This window comes from Magnolia sinica, chromosome 13, assembly GCF_029962835.1.
Source record: "Magnolia sinica isolate HGM2019 chromosome 13, MsV1, whole genome shotgun sequence".
NCBI classification, from domain to species: domain Eukaryota; kingdom Viridiplantae; phylum Streptophyta; class Magnoliopsida; order Magnoliales; family Magnoliaceae; genus Magnolia; species Magnolia sinica.
This window is the reverse complement of record NC_080585.1, coordinates 41616740-41637227: the sequence shown is the minus strand read 5'-3', so window position 1 is coordinate 41637227 and position 20488 is coordinate 41616740. Positions and strand designations below refer to the sequence as shown.

The 20488-nt window shown below is 38.9% G+C and overlaps 2 protein-coding genes across 15 annotated transcripts in view; one reads left to right on the top strand and one right to left on the bottom strand.

The window, feature by feature from the left end:
* LOC131223657 (phenylacetaldehyde reductase-like) overlaps positions 1-5302 on the top strand; it is a 50159-nt gene extending 44857 nt beyond the window's left edge. The window contains exons 5-6 of the mRNA XM_058219115.1: positions 3109-3295; positions 5015-5302. Of these exons, the coding sequence (XP_058075098.1) occupies positions 3109-3295; positions 5015-5156 (329 nt within the window). The 3' untranslated portion in view covers positions 5157-5302. The remainder of the gene's footprint in view (positions 1-3108; positions 3296-5014) is intronic.
* Positions 3228-20488, bottom strand: part of LOC131223655 (protein MID1-COMPLEMENTING ACTIVITY 1-like) — a 39185-nt gene continuing 21924 nt past the window's right edge. Inside the window, exons 4-8 of one of the 14 annotated variants that reach the window (XR_009160604.1) lie at positions 19963-20034; positions 17551-17657; positions 9446-9539; positions 3571-3705; positions 3228-3365 (exon numbers count right to left, since the gene is read on the bottom strand). Coding sequence is in view for 8 of the 14 variants with exons in the window: in XM_058219107.1 (XP_058075090.1) it covers positions 3626-3705; positions 9446-9539; positions 17551-17657; positions 19963-20034 (353 nt within the window). In the remaining 6 variants the exon portion in view is untranslated. Of the gene's footprint in view, positions 3706-7672; positions 7984-8926; positions 9107-9445; positions 9540-17550; positions 17658-19962; positions 20035-20488 lie in introns of those variants that run through there. The other 13 variants (XR_009160603.1, XM_058219111.1, XR_009160605.1 and 10 more) reach the window with 13 other exon arrangements.

Genomic DNA, 20488 nt, shown 5'->3' with positions numbered 1-20488 from the left:
TCACGTGGCGAAAGCAATCTCAACCACGACCAAATGGTCAATTACCGATTTCCTGGACTAAGGCATAGTCCCAAACATCCTACACTACGACAGATATTCATATGGAATGTAAAACAGTAATGGAACAACCACTCAAATCATGGTGCATACACATCTAAAGAATATCAACTTAACATAAATGTAAGCATAGGAATGCTTGAATTTAAATAACTTGGAATGTAAATGCATAAGGGAAATCATGCGCATCCATAGAAGTATTGAGAATCACTTCTCAACGCCTGCATTTAGTGTAATCAGTTACACGTAGATCATTCATGCATTTCTACAAACACTTAGCATTCATGGAACAACATACATGACGCATGTTGAAATACATGCACTTAGACAATTCCTTTTATCAAGGAGTTGTCATACATGCATCTAGCATACATACATGACCAAAAATCATGGCAAACATAAGTGCGTATTTTATACGTATACGGTACTTTATAAATACACTTAGAATACACAAATCTCAATATAGCACATGCATATCAGGAAAGCAATGTAAACATAACATTTGACATGTGAAATCTCCTCCATAACAAGAATAAATCACTCACTCGGGATTGAAAGCCTTGAAAACCATAACCTATACACTTAAAGTCCGCACCTTAAGCAAAGAAAGAACCGCCGAACTGATTTAGACGAGTTGTCTTCGTCAACGGCGCAAGAATACCCTAAAATAAGGATAGAAATGAGATACAACAACACCAAGTCTAATCTAAGCTCTAACACAGGTTAGGGTTAGGTTAACTTACCCCAAAAGAACTCAGAATCGTCAGAGGAACGATTCAAAGTGAAGATTCAAAGGTGAAGAAGAACAAGGAAGAATCAAGGTGATTCACCAATCAATCTCTCTCACTAACTCTCTCTTTTCCACTCTCTTTCCAAGCTAGGGTTAGAGAAAATTCGTATGGAAATGAGAGCTAGGGTTTAAGGACTATATATAGGCCTTAAAATGATGGAAATAACCCTAGGGTTAAGGTATACTTAGGTTATAACCAAAGTACGCCTTTCTCGATCCAACGAAGCACTTCTGGTGGGCCTATAACCACGAAAGGTCGGACTTAAGCTCACTGACCATGGATCTAGGTCAGGCTGAGTTTTCGTACCGACCGGCTCTTCGGATCCCGTGGCGGACCACACTCAATTCAACGGTCACGGAATCTCGATCAGTCCACAAGCACTAGGATATGCCGGGGCCAAATCCTGATCGGAGGGTGAAATTGGGTCGAAATCCAAGGTGAGAATGCTTAAAATCGTCGCAAAAGACACGACTCAGATTTCATAAAAAGCTTATTAAATTCCAACCGTTCTCACACTCTTCACTCCGAACTCAACCAAATCGACCCAGAACATCAGATCGACTTGATTTTCGAGGTGAAGACCAAGCCCAACTCAGTGACCGCAACAGCCTAAGATCATCGCCATCGGACTTTCGACGCGCGGTCTAGGTCCGATCCAGATCTTCCAAAAATTCCCCAGAACAACTGGATTTAGCGATGGATCCTAGGTTTCAGAGTAACGTAGCGCTCACTAATCTACACGTTTAGAGCCATGCAGATACAATTTAAAGTGATTGATGCGAATTTCACAAGCAATCAAGTAGAGCGCTAATTACCCCAAAAACAACTACTTAAGGAAAGATTAGCACAAAAATTCCAAGGTCGTTACATCTTTGGAAATCAGTGGCTTCAATGAACAACAAGTTTTGGAAGGGGATGGGTTTCTGATTGGCAAATAGAAAGAAAATTAGGTTTTGGGAGGATGTTTGGCTTGATAATCATAAGCTGGGTAGCGTGTTTCCCCGATTAGCTCGCATTTCGATAGATGTATATATTTTGGATGATATTGGAGAGGAAGTTTTTTGGGCTTCGCATTGTAGAAGAAATTTGAATGATGAAGTGGAAGATTTAATCAAACTTCTAGATATGCTATCTAGAGTCATAAGCTCAGAAGCAGATTCAATTGCATGTTTAAGAAAAAAAGTCAGGCAAGATTTTGGTAAAATCCTTTTTCATGATGATTGGTGGGGGGCCAAGCGAGTATGGTGAATGTCACACATCCTAAGTTTGGCGTTAGGGGGCTCCTCCAAAGGTAGCAGTTTTAGATTGACTAGTGGGAATGAATAAGGTTCTTACGATTGATAACTTGTATAAGCGGCATATGATTTTCCAAATGTTTTTAGTGTGCTATTAGGATGAGAAATCGGTTGATCATCTCTTCCTTTGTTGCCCCTTTGCCACAATGGTATGGGAGAGTTTTCTTTTTCTATTTGGTGTTTCATGGGCGATCCCAAATTCTATCATGCAGTTCTTTTTAGCTTAGCAGGGATTGCTTCAGGAATTGAAAGGGGCGAGTTTTGGATGTGTTCAATAAGGCGAACCAGGATGTTAAGGAATGGGCGAGAGCAGCAAATTTTATTGTAGTCATCAGTTTCCTGGGAAGAGTTGCAATTGGTTTTGGTTTTTTTTTTTTTCTTTGTAATTCTTTGGCTTCAGCCCTTATAAATAAAGAGATCATCATCTCAAAATAATAAATAAATAAATAAAAAGTCCACCAATCCAATAGTACCAAATAAGCTTAATTTTCTTTCATGATACATCTACACTGGGTAGCATAACTTTGATGATTTAGTTAAACTGCTTGTATGACACATGTTCAATCTCTAAGTAATTCCAAGTGCCTATGTATCATTCATCACACTCCGCCAGATTACCAAAATTTTTCTTTAATTTTGTATCATATTCCATGCAAGATGTTAGTCAACCTTGTTGCATTTTTAAATATTTACTATTTGATCCATTGAATTCTTTCTGGCATCCACTTAGCTAGGATCATTTGTAGGCGTGACTTTTCAGGTAAGCCACATCCACTCTGGGAATGATCCAGATTTTTTAGATATGTGCCATGTGTATGGAGATAAAGTTCTTCATAACTAATTAAAATGTAAGAGAGACATACATTGGATGAGTTGACGGTTTAGAGGTGCGGTGTGGGAAGAGAAGTGCATTTTGGAGTTTGGTTTATCTACTTGAAATGATTAAAAAACTAGCATTGTGACAGGATGCACTGATCCATATGAGAATATTCACATGGGAGTCGTTCATCTTAAAGACGCTGCGTTGGCTCATATATTAGTGTATGAGAATCCATCTGCATCAGGAAGGCATCTCTGTGTTGAAGCAATATCGCATTTCAGTGATTTTGCAGCGAAAGTCGCGGAACTTTATCCAGAATACAATGTGCCAAGGTAAGGAATCCGACTCTTCTTTTTCTCAGTGTTGAATCTCTTGATCGCTGAGGTGTAAGTGTAACGAAACCTGATAGTGATGGGTTCAGATACTACATAGTCGTTTGTGATAGATCAAACTTCCATCCTAGAGGTACTGACTCATAAAATCAAAATGAGAAAACTACTCAACAAGTTTCAAAAGCTAGTTATTTGTTTGGTTTTGAGAATTTATTGAAAGTTCGACATATCTGAGCAAAAACTGAAGAAAGAAGTATCATAGAGTATGGTGTTACTGTTTGGGCCAGCGTTTTGTAGAAGCGAGGCATATCTTTTAGCAATCCATACCATTCATCCAATATGCCCTACCATTAATGAATAGAGAACTCCGGTGAGCAACCTTGACAATCTGATCCCTGCACTTGGTCCTGCTGCATACAGAATCCATTTATTCACAGGCCAATTATGAGATTGCTGGGCGTCTCATGTGGGAGTTCTTTTCAGGCGCGAATTGCCTGTGCCCCCATCTAGAGGAAGTTCCTGTAGGCAAAAGCTATGTGGACCCCACTGCGATATCCATGTGACATTCACTCCGTCCATCAATTTTGCCAGCTCATTTGATGACATGAGTCCAAAAATGAGAAAGATCCAAAACTCAAGTGGGGCACGCCACAGGAAAAGATGGGGATTGAATGCTCACCATTGAAACTTTTGTGGGGTCAACAGAAGTTTTGGAATCTTTTTTTGGGCTCATGTCCTAACATGAGTTGGCGAAATGTCACACGGACATCACAGTGTTACCCATGTAGCTTCCACCAACAGGAATTTTCTGTAGGCAGGGGGAAAAGGCAATTTGCTTCCTCTCTTTTCAGCATTGTCCATCCATGGGTGGATTCCACCAGATGAGCAGTCCAGATATTGAATGATAGAGCCAACCTGTATTCACTGTAGAATGTTGACCCCAATGAGAACACTAGTAAGTCAGGAAATGACTTGTATGTTTCCCTGGAGAAAACCCAGATTTTGAATGTCCTAGAATGGCTATAACACTGCCAGTTGCTAATCAGAATTACAGCCATTTTAGGACTTTCTGTATTGTATCATGTGATTATAGAATACAAGGTGCTAGTCACGATGTAAACATGTTTATCTGAGTTAAGTAGCATTCTTATCTCCGTAAATGCTTACAATATCCAGATTTCCTATATTAGGCCCTCCATCTTACAGGCCACGTCCCAAAAATAACAGTGGTCAGATGATCATATTGCTGCTGATCAGAGGACTTTTGCTCATATAGGGGCATTTTGGATCATAAGTTACTTAAGATACTTACGTCTTAAGTAGCTTATCTTGATTGCTACTTATTAAACTGAAGTGATTGAGTAACTTTAAATAAAAAAGCTACTTATAATTTATCATAAACCAAACTTACTTATCTACTGCTGTAAGTAGAAGAAGTAACTTATTTGGTGGTATCCAAACAGGCCCTAAGTGTCACTATTGGTTTAACATTTTTCAAACCATCAATTTGTAATATTTAAAAGTCCTCCTATTGGTTCTAGGATCATCCTGCTGATTTGATTTTTGGGGCGTGCCCCATCCAGAAGGGCTTAGCAGATGAACGGTTGAGATCCCATGTCTTCCTAGCACAGTTAGAGATACAGATGCACGTGACAACACCATAGGTTTCTCTGACAAGACGATCAGTATCGTGTAACTATCTGTTTGTGTGTGGTGCAGCTTCCCCAAGGACACTCAACCTGGATTATTGAGGGCTCAGAATCCAAGTAAAAAGCTGATTGAATTGGGCCTCAAGTTCATCCCCATGGAAGAAATCATCAAGGATTGTGTGGAATTCTTAAAGAGAAAAGGCTATGCCTAAAAGATAGTTGTTTGTGCAGAAAATTCTCTGAATCCAGAGCTCCTTCATATTAACTAATATGCTAGATTGGATACTAAAAATGGCTTTTTATGCGATACGTTCTTGTTTGGTTATGATAATAGTTATATGGAATTTATTGTTGTTCCTTTCCTTTTTTTCTACATCATGAGTTATAAGTAGAGTGACATTATACACAGTTTAGAAACTTGTTGAGTTCGGCTTGAAACCCAACTCGATTGGATTTTGAGTTGACTTGATGAGAAACTAGTTTTCGAGTCTCGTTGAGTTCAGTGAAAAAAAACTTGACTTTTTCTTAGGGTTTCTATTACATTCTGATACTTTTTTCAGCTAATGCAAACTATAATGCCTTTTTATTTTACAGTAGCATTCAATTTCAAAGTTTTCACAAGTGAGTCAGCCTGAGTTTCTATGTCTTTGAATCAACTCAACAAGATAGACCTTTGGGTTAGACCATGATTTGCACTCATCCTGATTGATTTGCCACACCCAGTTTCCATTTTGAGAACTGAAATTTGTACGCCTTTTTACTATTTCCATTCTCAAATTGGAAGATGGATGCAAGTAAATCAATCAGGTGGGGGTAAAATAGGACTAGTACCTAAATGATATGTTGTATTGAATGGCACAAATGGCATAGTATATAACATCTTGAAATTTCCCCAATTTAGCAGCCGTGCCATCAATAGATGCACATGTTAATATCATATGCAAAGTAAAATAACAAATACAGGTAATTTCAGAATCAGGTGTTATTTCATCATAGCTATTTTGTAATGGAGGTTTCTACACATAGAAGCTGGCCCAATTTGGACACCCTCTGCCCTGCCATGTGATGATCCCAACTTCTTATCTACAAGTATGCACCACAGACAGTTCATTTGGGAAAAACATCACACATCGGATTTTTCAATGACCAACCAGATTCCAAAGTGTCTTTGATACAATAGTTAAGAAAATCATTTTACAGTGTAATTGTATCACCTGGGAGCTTCTAGATGAATGGTCCGAATCATCTCATGGTGGGGCAGAAGAGGTGAGTAGATTGGGCTAGCCTCTATATCATAGCAAACATCTTTTGTAAGAAAGAGAGTCAGCACCAAATTGAAGACGTGCAAAGATCACAATAGCATTTTTATTTATTTTTTGTCATTTGTGGACCCAAACTCGAACTCATGCAATTTAACTGACAGGTAGCTATTCCACGAAAATTGTTAGTGAAAAATGCTTACTGGAGCACTAAAACTACATGGTTTTTAGAGTGGCCACAAAAAGTTTCAAATCCTGTCACAAACCAACCTAGGCCTGGCTCTTTTACACGCCTGAAAAATTATAATAATAATAATAATAATTGGAGAACCCCTCATTCACCTCTTCTTGCTTGGAAGTTAGGATTAACCCATGTTCTCAACATTCCACACTTTATTCCTAGTTGCTATCTTTATCTCAATAAAACAGGACTCACTGTGGCTGGGACTGAGTCACTTGCTGGTTGATTTTTTATTTTTATTTTTAATAAAAGGATAACCATGGGTGAGGTTTGAACTCATGACCTCAAGGAATGGAGCAAAGGCCATGTACCAACACACCATGTGCATTGTTTCTTTCTCTGTTCTAGCTGTTATATATACACATAGCTATTTTAATTAATCTACTCTTACCCTAAATATTCCTAAAATAATTCAAGTAAAGACTCAGTTGAGTCGTCAAGTTGACCCTTCCTGACTAGACATTGAGCCAATTAGAGTTTTCTTGTTTCAGTACCATGGTATGAACAGAGCGTGGTTTCTATAATGGTCATTGCAATGGGTTATTACATCAGCCAAACATGCAACAGCTGCTATATGTAAATAACAGCTGTCATGACAGTTTAAGAGCATTATGGTGACTTTCTAGGATCATCTTAAAGATTTGATGCAGTTCTCATCCAAATAATAAACCTAACTATCATCAGTGTCATAAATATCACTGAGGTTTTGAAAATCTCACGAGAATATCATGAAAAATACACTAAACAATATTGTCATGGTATTATCATAAACAATATTGTCATGGTATTATCATGAGATTTTCAAAATATCTGCAGGTTTTGAGATACCATGTTTTTATAGCGAAAAATATTAAAACTCTAAAGAATTTGCAATATAAACATCTATCTAAATTTTAAATATATTCATCAACTTGCAACGAATATTGTTAGGTTTTTTATTTTCAGCAAGATTTTCCAGATAATATCCCAAGAAAAACCTCAAAATTCGAAAATCTCCCAAGAAATTTCCGGGCCAAGAAATTACTAAGAGAACGATATTTGTCACTATGAATTATCATCACATTACAACAGCCAATCCAGTCCACTAGAAGAAAATACTAAAAGAAGAAGAAGAAGAAAAGGCAACATTATAACTGTACATTCTAATAAAAACCTTAGAAGAATACAAAGGTTATGATCTTACTTGAAATTACAAATCAAACAAAATTCAATATACATAACAAGTAAATGAACAGAAAATAAGTATTTTTTTCATATCCATATTCACATGAATTGGAGTCTGAAATTCCAACCAACCCTTCCCATTACAATTTACAGTAACTATATATATCCCTAAAGGGAGGCGAAACATACAAGTGTTTTTTTTCCCCTTTTGTCCATAATAAAAGATAATACATTTGGGGAAGCAAGGAATATGTTCCCTAAAAGTACCATTCTTACCTAATGGATCAGATGAAATTTCAAAGCTTCGTCATGTTTTGGGATGGTGGAGGGTTCATTTTCTTTCCTTGGTAACCTGCATGACAGTAAAATTTGCTACTATACAAGCAGTTTGATCATTCTAAAATTGGATCTGCCCATCACCAACTAAATGTAAGGCTGTGAATGGGAATGTTTGTGCCGAGTGTAAGTATATCTGAGCCTGGCCCATTTATTTTCAGGCCTGAAATTCGGGCCCACAGTAAAATTCATCCCGAAGCCAATCCTGTGACAGTCGTAAACAAGCCTGGGCTAGGACCAGGCCTCTATAAAGAGTTACCTGAGCCTGCCCCTTTAATCTTTTCTTGAAGTACGGTCCAGAAATGTCATCAACAGGCTTTATGTGTAGCCCATTACTGGACTGTGCTAAGACAAGCCTGATGGCCCGCCCAGCCCATTTAAGAGTACTGCTGGGATATGCTAAATGAAAGTTATATGCAGTTCTATCTTTCCAAAGATACATTTAGGGCCTGTTGGATTTCCAGGTGAAATGGTAAATACCGTGTAAAAAAATAATTATTATTTCCCTGTGCATTTATATCATACCTGATTTGACTCTTACTTTTTGACACAAAAACCAAGAATATTGCAAAATATCCGTGGGTCCCACTGTGATGCATTTTGCTTATCCACACCATTCATCCATTATTCCAGTTGAATTCATAGCATGAGTAAAAAAATGAGGCATATCCAAAACTCAGTGGACCATGTCATATGAAAAAGGAAATTGAATACTGACCATTAAAAACTTTGTGGGGCCACTGTTTCTTTTGGCGTGGGCCAATTGAGTATTGATCTACTTCATTTTTTGTCTCATGCTTCAAAATATTGTAGTAAAATAGATGGACGGAATGGATATATCATATGTATCATGCGGTTCAAAAATTAAAGTTACCTCTTTTGAACCAAATTCAAAGACACGAATTCCTATGAATTTTCAAACACGTGAAATAGGGGGAATTACCGTTTACCGTGTATTTACCATCTCTTGAAAAAACAAACAGGCCCTTACATGCCCAGTTGGCCAATGAGGACCTAAAGATACCTAATGGTAAAGAGGCAATATACAGTGCTCTGTCTGAACTGGAGACATGTTTGTTTGGACCAGCATTTTGTGCAGGTTGGGGACACCTTTAAGTTACCTGATAGTTCATCACTTTGGGCCCACAATGGATTGGAAATCCTGCAAAAGGAGCCCCTCCATCGGGTCATCCTGGCATCTGATTGTTTCTTTACAATTATAGAGAGAAAAAGAAATGGAAAAAAGAAGAAGAAGAAGAAGCTCCCAATGCAATAACAGAAAGTCAAATTCATATTGAATTTCTCAATGGTTAAGGTTTGTGGCTCATTGCCAAACCAAGGTGGGGCCTGCGATATTAATGATCTGAATCAATCAAAGGTGGGCCAACCATCACAGAATGTTGATTCAACAAAGGTACCATTAATTCGTATCACGTATTGTTTAATACCTTATAGTTTGAACATGGTGTCACATGATCGAATCAAAATCAAGAAAACAAACCTTCATAACCCCTCAGTTTGATTTCACGCCACTCCTGGACTAGTGCACAGCAGCAGCACATGAGGTGACTTAAGAAGTCATCACATGAACCTCCCTGCAGAAACGTTCATTGCCATCGTTAGTTGAAGAAACTCGGGAGCTATTAGAAATACATCTCGTGTTCACCAATTAGTAGGGACTAGAGTGCCCAGCCCTTGGACATCACTTTCAGGCTCACTAGACATTGGCTTTATTTTTGGGCCTGACAAACTTATAGGTCAGGCGGGGTGCAACTTGTGTTGGTCTCAGCCCAGAACTGGTTGACCAAACTTGAACTTCGGTCAGGTTAGGTTGAGATTGGGTTGGGCTGAAGCTAAAAGTCCAAGTTGGGCTTGAGTGGAGGCCTTGGGCAACCTGACCTTATATGTGGTACATATACATGTTATGACTAACGAATGTGATATATACATAAAATAATGGTATGGTGGAAATTAGGCTTCATGTTTGGAACTGTCCCTGCTGTGGACTCTACACTATATAGGGTTCATGATTGGAATGAAAATAGGGCTCATGATCAGAACTTACCTAGGGCCCAAATGCCAAGTGGTCTGATGATCGGAACCGTCCATGTGGTGGAGTTTGTGCTATGTGAGCCATTGTAATAGAACTACATTGAAAGGATGATTTGACCGCCACCATCTTTACTAGTTTTAGGTGTTAACCCAACCCAACCCCAACCAGATCTAACCTGACCAAACAATACCTAATCTGAGGATACTCTGGAATCTTTTCGATTACTCATTCCAGAACTACGATCTTTGGCTCTGAACTGAATCATTTCATTGTATCTGAGAAGAACTTCGAGATTAAGGAAATAAACAAGTGTGGTCCAATCCAACCATTTTGGAAGCCCATCTTGATGTATTTGTGGTCCGATGTTGAGGGCCACCTGGATATATATGAGGCCCATGTGATTGGAGGCCCATCTTGATGTATTTGTGGCCCAATGTTGAGGCCCACCTGGATATATATAAGGCCCATGTGATGTGGCCCATTTGATGTATTGGAGTCCTTGGGTCGAGGCCCAACGGGATGTACATAAGGCCCATTGAAATGTGCGATTCCATGGTTTATGTGATGTTGTTTTAGCAGCCATGCCTTGGGAACAATGATGGTTTGACGTCCACATTGTGAGAGCAATGATGGTTAAATGTCCACATTGTAACTCTCCCTAGGGCTCATCAATAGGACCATACTTGTAGGGTGTAGGCCGTCTAGGCCCATCTTCATTTTGAACGGAACCCATCATTATATAACATGTTTAGTATAAATCCATGATTCATGATCATACGCATCATATGTATGCTTGATATGAGGAGTAATTGATCATAGTATATGCCCTCGGGCAGATTGTTTATGGGCTCCCTGATAGGCGGAGTTGCCCCACATGAGCGTGGTACATGCAAGATTGTTGTATGTCTGGTAGGGTGATTCATTCACTTGCATTTGTATGATTGTGATTATTGTATGCCCTAGCGACATCAAGGTCATAGCCTCCACAGACACATTGTGAGTGGTTGGATTGGATACTGAAAATATTGATTCTAGCATCAGGGCACCATAGATGTCCCTGAGTGAAAATCCCTAAACCCGATGGTACTAGAGGATGACTCCAACGTCAAGATCGAGTGCATTCATGAGCGCATGAGGGCTGAATACCAGGAGGCCGCGTCTCCCACTGTGTCATGGTCGGTTGGAAAGAGGTGTGGCCTTACCCGCCCAAGCGTAGGGGGCATTACTAGGCTGAGTTTGACCAGCTCATGAATAGATCCGCTATCGACGTGCCGGATAGGTATTGTCAGACTATTGGCCAGGCGGATAGTGAGGTTTCTTACGCTCACTTGGACTGTGCGGCTGGGAGAGCGGCAGTGCCATTTGGAGTGTACTAAACCCCGGTGATTATCCAGAATGAGAACTGTACTGATATATGATGAGGATTGGCATGCTTGAACTGCATCTCGCATCGCATGGTCTTGACATGGCCGATAGCATTCATATCTTGCACCGCATAGCCTTGGTACGGCTGATTGCATTCATGTACTCATCAGCATGATTCCGCATTTCTCTGACCTTGCATTCTGAGCACGCTTATATTGCGCACACACTTACACCACCCTCTAAGCTTTCTATAAGCTTATGCACGATTGATGCGTGCAGGTGACGCCAGGACGCAGCCGTAGCCTTGTCGCAGTTGGAGTGTGCAGCCGAGCTTTTGGAGTTTCTGTTATTTTCATTATCTTGTATTTCCCTTTCATACGCATTGTACTCAAAGTTTTTTATCATAATAGATTTTGTGATGGTGTTTTGTGGTTATTGTTTGTGGGTTATGCTTATGGTTATGCTCATTACGAATCAAAATCATGTTTGAAATCCTCCTTGTAGGATCCCAGGATCGGAACCTGGTGTATAGGTGCCGGGAGCCGAGAATGGGGTACTACGGAGGCTGTCGATGCCGGATTTGGCGATCGAAAATTTTGTGAGCCCGATTTCCGAGTTTGGGGCGTGACAATACGTGGCTGCCTTTAAACCTGTATGGCAAGCCAGAGGATGCACGATCATGTGTGATGGTTGGACTGACCCAACCAGATGCAACATGATCAACTTCATGGTGTACTGTCACTTAGGAACTATATACCACAAGTCAATTGATGCCTCAGAAGTAACAAAGATTCTAATTATATTACTGGACTAATGGATAAAGTTGTGGAAGAGATTAAAGAGGAGAATGTAGTGCAGATTGTGACAGATAATGAAGCATCATATAAACTTGCAGGACATATGTTGATGAATAAGAGAAAACATCTTTTTTAGTCACCATGTGCTGCCCATTGTATTGATCTTATATTAGAAGATATTGGGAAGAAGAAGAATGTTAAGGAAATAGTCGAAAGGGTAAAAGAAGTGACGACGTTTATTTACAACCATAATCAAGTAGTCGCAATAATGAGAAAGTTCACGAAAGGACGAGAGTTCTTGAGGCCTACGGCGACTAGTTTCGTAACAAACTTTATAGCATTAGAGAGTTTATTCCAGCATAGGGAAGAGTTGAGTGAGATGTTCGCTTCCCGAGAATGACTCAACACAAAACATGGGAAGAAGACATCAGGAACACCGGTTGAAGTTGCGAACACCATACGGGATAACAAATATTGGAAGAAGGTCAAGTCGATCTTAAAGGTGATGGAGCCACTAATGAGGGTACTCCGTCTTGTTGAAACCGACGAAGCATCTACCATGGGCTTCCTATACGATGCCATGGATAAGGCAAAGTTGGCAATTAAACGTGATTGTAGAAGCTAGGAGTCTTATTGGAGGATGATCGACAGGAGATGGACAAGACAACTCCATCGCGATCTTCATGCAACAGGTTAGTACCTAAATCCTAGGTATAGATATGCCCAATCATTTGTTGCGGATGATGAAGTTTGTGTTGGGCTAAAAAATGTGATAAAGATATTAGAGCTTAACTTAGATCTGTAAATAAAGGTGTTGAATGAATTAGATATATTTGAAAATCGCCTTGGTAGCGTTGGAGATGCTCTTGCACAGCATGCAGTATCTAGGTTGCAACCGGCCGAATGGTGGATTAATTTCGGAGAGAGTACGAAGGCTCTCCAAAAAATTGCAGTAAAAGTTTTGAGCCAAACAACATCTTCTTCTAGCTGCGAAAGGAATTGGAATTATTTTGCGTTTATTCATTCAAAGAGTAGGAATAGATTGCAGACTAGAACATTAGATAGACTTGTCTTCATGCACTACGATATAAAACTAAGAATGCGATGACATCATAGGAGCATTACAGCTGCCGATGACGGAGACTACTGTCCAATAAACTTGGACAATATTTATGATGAGGATGACCCACTTCTACCTTGGTTGGAAACAAGGGAAAAACAAATTGAAGAGGATAGTGAAGAATTGGAAATTGATGACCCAGAAATACGCAGAGCGCAACAAGAGAGTCGTGCAGATGTGTTGGACCCAGTAAGAGGGGCAGCGTTTATGCCAAGTACGGGTCAAGATCAACAAAAGAGTACGAGTAGTGGTAGCGTGACCGTGTCGGATGATGGTGATGACGACTCCCCTGCCCCTGGTGCCGGCACTTCTGGTGTTGCTCAGCGCCCTATACAGCCATCTACAGATCGCGATGCCGATGAACATCGACGAGGTAGTACACGAGGTCGGACTTATGAGTGTACTGAGTCACGATACAGCCAGCTGGAGGAGGGTACATCTAGTGGTGCACCGGGTCCGGGAGGTCCAGAACATCAGCAGGCTCATGTCCTGATTATTATGATGGATATTCTTATGGTCAATTGGATTATAATTATGGTGGTTATACTGAGCCTGTTCCATCACATTCATGTTGGAGTAGTCCTCCCGATCAATATCCATATGATTATAGATATCCAGATCCAAATCTAAGTTACTCATTACAGCAGACGCACTCTCAATCTCAAGATTCTCAGCAGCCTGAGTATGGGCACCAGTATGGCTATTCGATGGGCATTAATGAATATCCTTACTCGGGATCAGAGTCATTGCCTAATCAGGATCAGTCATCCTCTAGTTTCGTTCATCTAGTATTTCCTTCCGGCACTAGATATTATGGATATGCAGATGCAGCACCTACACCTATTGGACAACCTCAGCCTGATGATGACGATGATGATGATGTGGAGGTCGAGCAACCACAAAAAAGCAGATTTTCATTTTGGTGGTGACTTGTGATTGTGAGTATATATTTGTATTATGGTAAGTATTTGCAGCAAACAACTCACAGTAGTATTATTGCAAGAAGCCAAGCACACACTTGACACTGCCAAACTTATATTTAAAATAGCTCCCCTGACAACCAATCAAGTAATCCTTAATCAAGTTACAGGGAAGTATATCAGACACTACTAATTATTTTTTTTAATATTCTTGACTTGAGGATGACAGGTCATAGACAGGAATCATAGTCACGTCCACAGGTATGTTCGAGAAATTCCTCAAAAATAATTGCAAACACCTAATGTAAGATATTTTCATATTACATTCATTCTAATCTATCTATCATTGATAGTAAATAGTTAGAAAATTAAATATATGAATTTTGTAGTCAAATTCAGGTTATCTAGTTCATAAATTCATCAGATAGTTCGATACAACTTCTCACCAAAGAGTGGACCGTTATACCACCATAAACATGTTCCAATTTATAAATGAATGCATATTTGGAATGCTTAAAATATTCCGGATTTAGTCCATATTTTTTCATATTTTTTTGGCAAAAAAAAAAATTTGCACCGTTACAGGCCATTACGCTCCCGTATCGCCGTTATGCCCCTGTATCTGTATCGGTTTCGGAGGGCACCGTTACACCAACCGATACCGATACGAGATACCTTGCTATGCGTTGTCTAACTGAACTAATGTAACTATATTCAAATAGAATGCATAACATTTAGAGTGTTTGTGATGATCATTTCATCAAATACTCCTAAATACTTCGAAATTAGTTTCAATTGATAGCTGGTCGAAGGGAAATTTCAAATATATATATCTATATATATATATATATATATATATATATATATATATATATATATATATATATATATATTAAAAGAAAATTAGTTTCAATTGATACTCCTATATATATAGTATTTTATTAATTTTTAATTTAAAAGAAAATAGTATTTTCTGAAAATTGATAAGTACTTAACAAATCAGTAGATTAGACGTCATACATGCTTGATTTCATGTTTGGAGTGCAACATTACAAGCAATTTGGGAGAAATTGGAGAATTTTCAAAATTTTCCCAAATTGGTCACCTACACTTAGATTTCATAATTAGAATGTACGTGATGATCATTTCATCAAATACTACTAAATACTTGGAAATTAATCTCAATTGATAGAAAAAAAAAAAAAAAAAAAACAAGAATAACCAATGGATATCGAAATCAAAGCTCCAACTCTATAATTTTTCATACAAAACATGAAGAACTAATGGATTTATAACTATTTGACACTGATTTAACATAATTTCAACAAAAAAAAAAAAGAAGAAGAAGAAGAAGAAGAAGAAGAAGAAGAAGAAAACGAATTGGAAATTGAAAATGCTCACCGAATCAAACATCTAGGATATATCGGCATTACCTATACATTTCGTACTGCACAGGTGGGATACAAGATATATCGTGGGATATATCAGCCGATATCGTTGATATTTAAAACATTGGCTAGAACTATGGAGGGATGCTTTAGAATCTAAAGCTTTTAAAATTAGTTTGAACAAAAAACATAATATATGTAATCTAATTTACTAACAATAGGAGACGGACGAGGAATTAGTTAAGATTGCTAGCCAAGTAGTACCCCAAAATGACCATTCTCAATATCTTGGGTGGATAATATGTAAGAGCGGAGATATTGAGAAGGATGTTGCTCATAGGATTTGAGCCGGGTGGATGAAATGGAGATGTGTCTTTGGAGTTTTATGTTATCACTGCATATCAATCAAACTGAAGGAGAGATTTTGTAAGATAGCTATAGGATCAGCTGTGCTTTATGGACAATGTTGGGAAGTCAAGGAACAAAATGTTCATTGGATGTGTAGCTGAAATGAGGATGAGGATGTTGAGATGAATGAGTGGTAAGACTTGGAAGAACAGAATTAGAAATGAATGCATTTGAGGGAATTTGGGAGTATCACCGTAGGTTTTTAAGATGAGAGGAAGTAGACAGATGGTTTTGGCCATGTGCAAGATATCAAGAACAGCACCGTTTAGGAGTTGTTTCAAATTAAAAGCTTTGAAAGGGCAAGGAGAGAGCCTAAAAGGACATGGGTGGATGACCTATGGTTTAACCGAGGTTATGGTCCTTGATAAAGTGCAACAGTAGAACAGGATTTATGTAGCTGACCCCAATTAGTTAGGATAAGGCTTAGATGATGATGATGATGATGATGATAGGGCTAGGATCTGATCTCCGGCTTCACAAGTTAGATCAAGTCCTGAATTTTGAGCCCATGGTATTGTTATATACCATAACATGTGCATTGCAGATTACATTATTATTATTGTTATTGTTATTGTTATTGTTATTCTGCACTATAACCTTTTTCAATACTCCAATGTGTTGTTGGGAAGTTAAGAATTAGGTTGCAACTGGACCAACCCCAGGTCTAGCCTGTTTTGGGTCAACATTGGGCTAAAAATTAGATGCATGTGTGTTTGGCCAGATCGTGTAAATGCCTGATAGGTAGCCAAAAGGCCTGATAGGTCAGGGTTAGCCTGCCATTTTCAACAGTTGAGCTGAGTATTTGATGCTCTTTAGTATTTGCATAGCAACCCAGCCCCAGCTTGGCTGAAGTACCGTTCCCTAGCTCATGAGCTGGGCAGGGTTTTTTTTTTTTTTTTTTTTTTCAGGTTTATACATAATAGGCTAGGCCTGGCCATGCTTTGGACCAACCCAATTGCAACTGTACTAAAATAACACATGCTTGGTTGGTGAAGTGGGCCCATGGTTCAAGGTTCCAAAACACAGACAAGATGGAACACACCTTGGATGCCCCATGGACCAAAAATCCCCCACACTAATAAGACCATAGCCATAGAATATTTCAACCTTGTTAATGGTGGAATGGGAATCATTACTCTTATCTTCTTTCTTAATTGTGTATTTGTTGGCCACCCATCGAAAGGTTTAGGATTTTTCCATCTTGGAGATTTTATGGTGCATGGACCACTTACATTGGAGCCCATAATATCAGCAGTCTTGAATCGTTGAGGAATGGGACCCACTTATACAAACTGACAACCTGAATAGTACTGTATAATCTCTCGGCCTGAGCATTGTACTATACCTCATTTCTAGCACCGATAGATAACTACATATCCTAGAGTTTGAGCTTCTCTAGTCTGTATTCATCTTAGACAAGCTACACCATGTACCCATATACATTTAGCATGTATGCATAGTTCTAATGAGAAATTTGCTTCTTTTTTTTTCATTTTTTTTTTTTTCTTCTTGGATTGGGACTATGGAATATTAAATTTCTGTGAAAGGGGTGTACCTTTATGCTGAAAAGTCCGCGTAGTCTCCTTCTCATGCAACAAGTGTAACAACAACAACCAAATACAAGAGAGTATGCCATCAGATCATTGCATGCATGTTCATGAGCTGCAAGAGGTTAGAAGGAGACAAGCTTGAGTGTCTTATTTCTAATGGTTACCTCAACTAGCAAAACTAGGAATTTCTAGGATGAGAAACACTAATATGCCGTGCTCTTCGTGAAACTCCACAAAGCATTGTCCTGGCCATGCAGATCTCCAATGTCTTTGATGATCTTTTGGGCCAACATGGGGATGGGCCATAGCCCAAGAGTTGCGGTGATCAGACAATCCTAAGAGTTTGATTGTTGTGACTTCTTCCAGTTGAATGTAGACCATTACTCTTTTTTCTGAACTTCGAATTAATTGTTGAGTTGCAGATCACTGGAAGGGGGGCTGCATAGTTCAGTCACCTTGGTTTTTGGGCTTATAACCCATCTGCATGATGGCCAAATGTATCAAAGGTCTTAGGTTCCTGGTCACTGCACACAAATGCAACATGCATGTTTGAGATACCTTGGTGCACACTTCATGAGACTCCATGAAGCATGCATGTCCAGAAGCATCCCTCTTCTAAGACATGTTCATGTCAACCATTTGGATTGAAAAAATAAAGAAGGTGATTCACTCCAATTTTGATTGAGCATAAAATGATCATTTCCATTTCTATAAGAACACACAATCTTGTGATAGTGGGTGTTGGGAGAGAAAGGAGTTTCAAGAGGATATATTGACATGATTAAAGATATGTATGAGGAAACAGTAAAAAATGTGAGGACCACTAGTGGAGAGACGAGTTCCCAATTACTGCAGGCTTGCATCAGGGGTCAACATTGAGCCGGTACCTTTTCACATTGGTTATGGACAAATTAATAAGGAAATTGCAGGAAGAGATCCCATGGTGTACGTTGTTTGCAGATGACATAGTTTTGATTGACAAGATGAGAGAGGGCAAAAGCACAAAGCTAGATTTATGAAGACGTGCTTTAGAATCTGAAGGATTTAAAATTAGTTGGACTAAAATAGAGTATATGGAGTGCAATTTTAGTAACATTAAGAGAGATAATAGAGAATTAGTACAGATTGCTGACCAAGAAGTTCCCAAAATGACCACTTTCAATATCTAGGACTGATAATTCATGACAGTAGAGAGATTGAGAAGGATGTTGCTCATAGAATTCAAGCGGAGTGGAAGAAATGGAGATGTGCCTCTGGAGTCTTATATGATCATCGTGTACCACTCAAACTCAAAGGGAAACTTTATAGGATGAGTGTAGCTGAAATGTTCGGCAGCCATGCTTTATGGGACAAACTGTTGGGCAACTAAGGAATAACAAGTCAATAGGATGAGTGTAGCTGAAATAAGTATGTTGAGATGGAAGAGTGACAAGACAAGGATAGAGTAAGAAATGAATGCATTCAAGGAAATTAATGAGTAGCGCCAATAGGTAACAGAATAAGGGAAAGTAGACAGATAGTTTGGTCATGTGCAACATAGACCAAGGACTGAGCTGGTTAGGAGTGACTTGGTACAAGTTGAAGGCTTTAAAGGGCAAGGGGAAGGCCCAAAAGGATGTGATCCAACTATAGTTATGGCCCTTGATAGAGCGCAATGGGCAGAAAAGGACTCATGCAGCCAACCCCAATTAGTTGGGACAAGGCTTAGACGACAACGACGATGATGAGTTATCATTTTGCAGTTTTCATGGGACTTCGACAAATACAGTCTAGCCTATGCTTTATTATTTCGACTGCTTCACTTTACGGTTTCAAGTTGGAGTTTTCCTTCTTGTTCCTCAATTCCTCCTACACCTTTTATGCAAGTTCTATTTAGACAAATGGGAAAAATGGTTTGCAATGGCCACTTGATTTCCTAATTTGAGTGGATCTACTACGCTGGCAAGCTTATATAAAACCCTGAAACTTTTAAGAACTATTAACCACCAAAACCAAGTTAGCATTGCACAATGCTGTTAGATTCATGATGTATTAGAGACTCGAATGGATGAGTTTCCTAGTTCAAATCCACATTGGCTTTGCTGCAATAGATAGCTTGAATCAGATTAATAACCTTCCAAGTACACAGTGCAAATTGTCACAGTATGTAACTCTTCTAGCTAAGGTCGTGTGTCAGTTCAGTTGGAGTTGCTCAAATGTGGGACAACAAATCTATTTAAGAAACAAAAAATTGGGGACACATCTCTTACTATCTTCTCATTGGAAACATCATTAATCTGTGTCATTTCTTCTTGATTAAACTAAACATACTCCTTTCAATTCACCTGTGCATCCAAATGCAGCCTTATTGTCCTTAAAGAACAGAAACTATATTTTCATATTATGGTAACTGCAATTGTAGTCTTAAATGAACTTACATATACTTCCTCTAGAAGCCACATTAGCTATTGATGCAAAAGTGCCACATGGATAGATGCAGGTCCTCAAGCCTGTAGTTCAAGTAGAATTAGACAAAAATAGTGTAAGATCTATAATTCTAGAATCTTTAGAGGATCACAATCATAGAGGATTCATTAAACAGTCAACATCTATGATATACCCAGATACACTTATATGCTTGTGTGGTATGACACCGTACAATACCGATTCTGGTGCATCATTCACTGAATACTCATAGGGTTTGTTTTAACAATGTCGTCCTGTATCAGGTTCATCACAAACCATATCCATTTCTCGATTTCATAAAACAGAATCATTTTGTTACTCACTGATTTCATAGCATGTGAAGTTGAATAAAAAGGTTCACACACCTATGATGCTCAGATACTTCAAAATAGGTAGGGTTGCAAATGGGCAGGGCCAGGCCAAAAGCATGTCTGGGTCCGACCCATGAGTTAAAGTCCTAATTCCAATTCCACTCCCAGTCTATGAGCTAGTGGATCT